This window comes from Delphinus delphis, chromosome 6 (genome assembly GCF_949987515.2).
Source record: "Delphinus delphis chromosome 6, mDelDel1.2, whole genome shotgun sequence".
Taxonomy (NCBI): Eukaryota; Metazoa; Chordata; class Mammalia; order Artiodactyla; family Delphinidae; genus Delphinus; species Delphinus delphis.
In genome coordinates this window covers 38,579,063-38,586,890 of record NC_082688.1, presented here as the reverse complement: position 1 = coordinate 38,586,890, position 7,828 = coordinate 38,579,063, and the positions used below count along the sequence as shown (strand labels likewise).

General features: G+C 48.3%; 1 protein-coding gene across 1 annotated transcript; it reads right to left on the bottom strand.

Moving 5' to 3' along the window:
* Positions 1-1,418: 1,418 nt before the first annotated feature.
* LOC132427652 (spermatogenesis-associated protein 31D4-like) lies at positions 1,419-7,619 on the bottom strand. The gene is made up of 4 exons (XM_060015338.1): positions 7,422-7,619; positions 6,629-6,674; positions 5,992-6,052; positions 1,419-5,706 (listed from the first exon to the last, which is right to left on the bottom strand). Exons 1-4 carry the CDS (start codon positions 7,617-7,619, stop codon positions 1,419-1,421), a joined length of 4,593 nt encoding a protein of 1,530 aa, XP_059871321.1.
* Between the last annotated feature and the right edge of the window lie 209 nt (positions 7,620-7,828).

The following is a 7,828-nucleotide window of genomic DNA, read 5'->3' as shown; positions in this document are numbered from 1 at the left end:
ATGGGACAAAATGAGAGTAAAAATGGAACCCCAGAGAAGGGGACTGACCATTGAACATAAAATCCAAGAAGGAATGAGGCTAATCTAGAGCATTTTTAAAGATCTGTCAGCTTTAATTCTTGCAAAGAGGAAAGGGAGATAAAATCTTGAAGGTGCTCAGTAGAGAGAAAGGATTTGAGTGGGTTGCATTAGCCAATGAAATTTTTTTCAGGCCAATAAAAGAGAACAGGAATGGGATGGGTAAATTGATTCTAGACCGAAAACTGGGAAACAAGTTAGAACACCTCTTAGGGAATAGTGCTTTGGGTTGGCTTTCACTGGATGGTATCTTGGGAGTGCCTGGCCATCCCTCTTTCAGCCAGAAGCAGTAAACTCATTCCAGTCTTGCTGCTTGTGCGGCATACTGCTAGGCTACTTCACCAAGTTCCTTGCTGGTTCTAGGGTGGGGTTATGACACAGGTATTCATGCCAAATAGCTAAGATATGGCTATGGGAACTGACTATATAGTACAAATAATAATCCTGAAATGTTTTAGTTTGAGGTTACCATGGCTACTGTTTATGAGGTCACCTGAGTTGGGATCTTGTGGGAAGGTATGAATTTTTGAAATAAAAAAGAAAACTGTGCACAAAGAGAGAAAGTAGTAATGGCAGTCTAACTGCCATGGAGTGAGGTGGATGAGGGTAATGGAAGAGGGGTGAACAACTAGAAGGCAGCTGCTACTCATATTCAGAGGTAGCTGAGCTCTATTTCAGGCAGGAGCATATATTTTTGAGTAGGAGTGGCACATATATATGACTTTCCTGTGAGAAAGGAGCCAGAATTGTGAGACTGGGCACATAACATAAAAGTTCCTGGACCCTACGGCAACTAGCCCAGGGTCCAGCAGAGCAACACCTCCGCCCAAATAGTGCCATTCAGGGTTCAGCCCCCTATAGGAGCCTCTGGTCACTGAGTTCTAAATAACGATTAAGCTGTTGTTTCTTCTTCAGCATTATTTTCAGAAAGTATACCTGTCCTTAACGCTCCTCAGGTATAAAAGACCTATCTTCCCTACTTCTCTAAAGGATATAAAACGTTCAGTGAGGGGGGAGATGTGGGCTGCTATACATTTTCATTAAGGCTAAGCTAAGCGGCAGAAGACAAAGCCCATCTCCTCAAATTTCATCAGGGAGGAAATGGGCTTTGGGGCGGGGGGTGGGGTGGCGGGGTTCAGCAAGAACTCCAGAGGACTGGTCACCTTTTAGCCAAAGCCAAAGGAAGCAATCGGTAAGAGCTGAACTATCTCCTTCCTTTCCCTTACACATAAGCCCTGAGTTACCCAAAACCCATGCCCCCAACACAGTACACAGAAAAGATACACTATTATTAGATAACTATTTATTTGGGAGAATCAATAATCTCCACAAGGAAGGAGTTATTTCTGGATGGGAAGTCTTCCTCCCTGGGAATTCTGGAGAATTGTTTTCTGTCTAAAGAGTAGAGACCGATGTCCAGACACAGTGCCTTCAGCAGTGCTGAGAGCAGCCGTGGGTGCCTGGCCAGCTTGACGCCTGTGGGTGGGGCTTGGATGGGGCACAGGCTCCCCGTGGGACACTGGTGGGAGATGTCTGTGACATAGTTGCTGGTCCTTGAATGCCACAACTTTCTGGGGGTGTCTCTTCTTATCTCTGATCTGTCTTGTACTTGGAGGATAACTCTGGCCAGCAAAGGTAGGACTTGATATTTGATGGCAGGACTTGACATTTGTCACTTTACAGGAGGGAGCCCTGTAGTTGACAGGATGTCCCTGGACAGGTTCTGTCCGGACCTGCACTTCCGCCTTTTGCTGAGTTTTCCTCACCTGCACTGGGGGAGGACGGGGCCCTTGAGAGCAGGTGACATCAATTGCATGCTGACACCCCAGTTTCTCCTCTAGGAACTTCCCATTGTCTGTCACGATTTTCTGAGCTTCAGTTGTCCCAGTAAAGGCAGCTTTACTTTTAACTAGGCCTCTGTTCTGCACAGTTGATATGGGGCTGCCCTTTTCCTGGGCATCTTCTTGACTTTCGTATTTTATCCCAGAATAAAGCCATTGCAAGAAGTGCATCATTCTTTTTCTGTTATGGCCTTCAGGAAGAGGCTGTTCCTTCTGTGATAGGGTCTGGGAAGACTTGCTCGCACGTGTCTGCCCTAGTACCTTCTCCTGAGTAGGGAAACTCTTCCTCCTAAGTTGGGATGTCCCCAAGCCTTTATCCCCTCCATCAAGCTCTTTTGCCTTGGGCTCCAGAGGGCTCACTCTCTTTGCAGTTGGTGGGAAGTTCTTATCCTGCTTAGGGGCCCAAGGTTTCTGCTGCTGCTCCATCCTGATTCCTCTGTCCTCCAAATGGACATGCAGCACCTGGGAAGCTCCCATGTCCCCACCTGAGACACCTTGGGCATGAGTCAGTGAGGCCTCATAAGTCAAGTTATCTGAAGCAAGGGATGTGTCAGTGGGTTGGCCTTGAGCCTGGCTATGCTCCCTGTTCTCCAGTTTAAAGTTTAACTCACGGAACAGTTGTTCTTTAAGGTCTAATGATTTAGGATCTTGGCGAACTGGTAATTTGGGTGGGGGGCTTCCAGTGGTCACGGTAGTTTCTGCTTTATTCTCATTCACATTTATCATTTGGGCGCTCCCTGGCTTGCTAGTTGTCACCATGTCACTAGTTTTTAATTGAAGAGGATCAGGCTCCTCAGCCGCGAATACCTCCCTAGACAATCTGGGCATGGAAACAGGTTCTGACTTCTCCACCTTTTTGCCCCGTTGCATTTCTCCTTTATCACTGGAACTCACACTCCTATGCTTCGGCTCATATCTGGCCCCAGCTTGCTTTGCAAGCAGCTTTTGGGGATATCTGTTGGCTAGTTGAGTCTGTCTAGGACCTGCTTTCCCTGTGATGGAGAGTGAAACAGACAGAGGAGTCTGTCTGGCATCCTTAATTCTCTGAACATCCTCTGCCAGCCTACAGTTGACATCAGAGCGTGATTGTCTCAGGACCCTCTGTCCTCCTTTGCCCACAGGTGAGGTGGCAGGGAGAGAACAATCCAGGACAGGGGCTGAATTTGTTGTTCCCGCTTTGTCTCCATGGAGAGATTCAGAGCTTCCTCTAAAGGACTTGAAGCTCCTAGATTTGGAGTCTGCCTCAGAAATCACATTGGTTGAGGAGGGCAAGTTGGCATGAGACAAGGACTGGGATGAGGCATCTTTCAATTTAAAGATCTGTATGGATTCAAGGACCTTGCGGGGAAGGGCCCACAACATCCTCATACGAAACCTTTTAATATGGGCTTCCAGCATCTTTTGTGTACTGGAATCAACAAAAGTCAGGTCCTGGAAGGTATTCAGGGAGTAGGCCACACCCACTGATGATGGCAAACTTCTCTGTTTTGTTTGGGTGTGGGATTTCACAGAAAGAAGCAATGTTTGCTTGATAGCATGCCATGAATTATGCACAGTCCCAGGGAGCCGACCCTCATTTATTTCTCCAAACTTCTTGCTCAAATGTACTTTTAGGACATTTTGAAGTTGTCTCTGACCTAGACTCTCTGCTGACATCCTTGGATTTTTCTCTGAGAGACTCACCATCTGACTCTTTAGGTCTTTCTCAGAGTCATACCCCAGATCCTTACCTGAAGAGCTCTTTGGGTCATTCAACAGGTGATCTTTTGGGCCATTCTCTAGGCTGTGTCCCAGATCCTTCCCCACACCTTCCTCTAGCTGGAACATTTCTGAGCTCCTCTCATGGAAGCCTCCAGTTTGGCTCAATCCAACATTTCCATTTTTGCTACTCTGACCCTTAAACCCAGAGATCAGTGAGACTCCATTATTGCTCACCGACTCAGATGCCTCTGAAAAACCATTTGGAGGCAATATCAGTGACACAGACTCGTAGATTCTGCGGGGCAGGCCCCACCGGTGTTGGATGAGCCTCTTTCGAAGGTGATGCTCTAGTTTCTTCCGAACTTCATCACCGAGAGGAAACTCCCCAGGAAGGATGGAGATTGAAACACGGGCCTGGGGGGCCCGGTGGCGAGGAGTGTTAGGAGCTGATGGACAAAAGTCTTCCCAAGATCTTTGGACCACAGAGGGTAAACCCCACAAATTTTCCTGTTGTTTCTGCAAAATGTTCCATTCCAGCTGTTGAATTTCAGATGAGGAGAGAGACTCGGACTCATCCTGAGGTCTGTGGAAACTTTCTCCATAGGTCCTGATCTGGGGTAGAGGATCAGATGGTATGACTGGGAGTGGAGACTGAGGGTCGGCCTGGGACTGGACCTGAGTGAGAGGTAGGGGCTGAGATTGAGGCAGGGTTTGAGGCAAGGGCTCAGGCTGAATCTCAGGCAAGGACAGAGGCAGGGGATCAGGAAGCACTGGTGATTCTTGGCCTGTGGAGGCATTCGAGTTTCTATTGAAAATAAAGATTGAGGAACTGTCAGCCAAGACATGAACAGCAGAGGGCAAGGACTCGCTGTGCAGAGACGGGAGACCCCAGAAGAACTGGATAGGTTTTTGCTGTAAATGGTCCTCCAGGGTCTTAGGATATGGGGGCTGCTGACGCACATGCAGCTCCTCTGATTTGTCTCTGCTGCTCCAAAAGGGAAGGCAGACTGCCGAGTCATGCTTATCAGCAGTTGACTCTAACATTTTCCACGAAGAATTTCGTTGGTAGTCTGGCCTAAGTTGTTCTGGAAAAGAATCTTTTTCATTTTCCTTTTCCTTCCACATCAGGAAATCGCTCCTCTTTTGGACTTGTCTCTCCAGGAGTGCCAGGACATCAGGGCTGAGAAATGAGAGGTTACCAGGCTTTACAAGGTTGGCTGCAGGGTCTCCCCCAAAAGAGGCCTCTGAAGAATGGAGGTCAAGAAACTCCTGATTGAAATCACATTGTGCCAACGTGGAAGGGAACGAGTCTTTGGCATGAGCTTGCCGCCAGGAGAAGTCTGCAATTGACAGGCTTGAATGCTCAGTGCCTCTGATTGTTGACACACAAGTGGATAACCCACCAGAGCTATCTGGAGATAAGTTCTCCTGTTCTGGAGTCACAGATTGAGTCACAGATAAAGTGCACTCTGGCTGTGGTGAAAGAGACATCAGAGTTGGTGGTGCATGATGACAAGCAAAAGAATCGGGGTGATTCATTGCCTGGGCCAAATCTGATAGGGGATTGATATCTTGGGAAAGGGTGGGGTCAAGAGAGAAAACGGTATCCGGAGACAAAGTGGCCTCTCGTGGGAGAACAGGATCTGCTGTCTGAGTGTCATGTGGTAGGAGAGGAGGAAAGGCAAGGGGTTGGGGTGGGGAATAGTCCACTGGGAATTCGGAATCCAAGGAAGGAAAAGGCTCTGGTGCCAGAGAATGACCCAATGGGGAGGGTGAAAAAGAGTCAACTAAGGGGGTCATTGGGCTAGGGGAGAGAACGGAGGGGGGCAGTGGGGAAGGCTCAAGAAGAGAGGCTGGTGTTAGGTCTCTTGGAGGGACTGTTGAGAAGGCAGGGGACAGAGTAAATGACGACTCAGTCACAGGAGCTGTGGAAGCCAATGGGGACACAGAGGAAGCAGAATCTTCCAGGGCCCCTGGGAGTAGCAGCCGATTGATCTCAGCAGTTGCATTATTACACACCTCACAGAAGGGGTCTGGACATAAGAGCCGATGAATGCGGGTGTTGTCATCGTGCTGGCCCAGGAGGCTGCAGAAGACAGGAAGTACAAAGATGCAACCAGGACCAGAATAAGGAAAGGGGGACCTGCTGGCCTGGCAGGGGTGGGGTCATTTGAAGCCTGCGGCCTCTTCACATTGCTCCACATCCATGAGTTCACAACATGCTCAACAGCCCTCACCTCAAGGCCTTCATCACATACTCATTCCTGTGCTATCCCCTGCCATGACTACAGCAGGTTGCACTGAATCCCTGGAATTGCATAGAACATGCTAAGGAGGGATCAGGAAAGAAGGGGAAAGACTAGTTAGTCACCTTTTCAGAATAGAAATCAGCTTCGTTTTCTCCTCTATTTCTGTCTGGTGACATCTCCAACCTGAGAAACCAGGAGAGTGGGTTATATGTAATGAAGGTAGAAGCATAGGTATAATAAAGGAGTCCCCTTACGGGAAACCCTTGGGGTATTAGACTCTGAAAGACCCAAGAATTAGTAGATGAGGTCAAATGGTCAATGATATTAACATGTGTATGTTGCTTCTTGTAAAGTACTTTCACATGCATTTTATCTCATGTGATGCTCAAAACCACCATGTGAAGCCCAGAGATCAGTGTTGCCTTAGAGAGGGATCTGATCATCCAGGAAGTCAAAGGACTTTTACAAAGTCAGGACACAGAAGTTCTGACTCTTGACATCTCACATGGCCACCTGTTGGGAAACACCCATTGCCCAGGTCCATCACTGGTTCATGCCCAGCGATGAGCAGAGCAGGGAATCTGAGCAGTGTCTCAGGCTCTGACTGCCCTCCCACAAGCCTCTCCTCTGAGAACTCTGGTTTCTGAGAGAAACTGTATCTAGCAGTTGACATCCTCAGAGATCAGGGAGCTTGGATGTCATGGAAAAGGCAGGAAGGGTCACCCTTGGAGAGTTCAGCTGGGATAGGCAGAACCTTACCTTTCGGTGTTCCACCTTTCCTTCTCCTCTTGGCTCTGCCCTGATGCTGAGAACAAAAAGAAAAGAATGAAGGGCTGGGGCTCATTTCTCTCACTCCTCTCTAGGAAACTCAGATATTCATTATCCATGAATAATATGACTCTATTTTAATTAATAGAACTTTATGTTCCTTCCTTTTATCAATTTTAAAGGCTTAAAATGCTTTCGATTTTTTTCTTCTTTGACAGACTCAAAGAAGGACTTTTGTCTATGAGATCCACACTTGATATTCCCAGTCAGAAGTCATCTGCCCAAGGAGGGCATAGCATCTGAGGCCAACAGTCACGTCCATGTCCCTCAGATGGGACCCTGTATCCTGGAGCTCAGGCTCCAGCCTCTGCTCAGAGGCTCAGCATTGCTGCTCTGATCAGCCCAGCACAAAGGAAGGTTTTGTCGAGTGATGCCTGACATGAGAATGTACTCATGATCAAGCAATGGGGAACTCTGTTCTCCTGCAGAGATCCCACACTCTCTAAATAACCCAACCTAGGGGCACAAAATTGCTGTTTGGGATTTTATCCAGGTGTCCTCCAAACACTCAGATGGGACATGGGCTTCAACTGGAAGCCTTCGTCCTCCCTGAACCCCTAGCCCTGCCTGGCTTCTTTCCCTAGGAGGATGATGTTCTATCCTCTCCTTGAACTTCCCACCTTAGGTGTCTCTCTGAGCCAACCAATCTCATTTTAAAATGTGGGAATAGAAATGAAAACAACAACAAAGAGTCTCTGTTGGGGGCTCACCCAGGGCTGCTTACCTTTCGGATGTCTTTGGTTTTACTGAAGGTAGGTGAAAATGGCAAGCTCACCAGGTACCACAGCAACAGAAGAAGCAACACCAACTCGCACAGGACGATGAGGTTTCGGTAAATATCCAAGGATGTTGAGTCACAGCTCAGATATGGGTCGATAACGCTGTTCAAAAATGAGAGAACATTCCATTCTCTGAATCCCATTTCTGAACCGCAAGACTGCCTGAACACACTGAGCACTGAGAGTGCGAGTGCAGTCCCAGGCCTGCATCACAGAGCACTGAAGAGTCACAGAGGTTTTCTGAGGGTGGGGGAGGGGACAACATGGAGACGGTGTGTCCACAGCCCCTCCCCCACCCACCAGTCCAGCAGACCCTTCCGCCCCTGCTGGGGCTTCCAGGTCCCTCTGCCCT

Excerpts from the sequence above, each read along its gene's own strand:
- LOC132427652 (XM_060015338.1), bottom strand. The coding sequence starts at position 7,619 with ATGGGATTCAGAGAATGGAATGTTCTCTCATTTTTGAACAGCGTTATC. Across the intron at positions 6,053-6,628 it reads GAAAGGTGGAACACCGAAAG|GTTGGAGATGTCACCAGACA; the intron begins GTAAGGTTCTGC and ends CTGGTTTCTCAG. Across the intron at positions 5,707-5,991 it reads CTGATTTCTATTCTGAAAAG|CCTCCTGGGCCAGCACGATG; the intron begins GTGACTAACTAG and ends TGTCTTCTGCAG.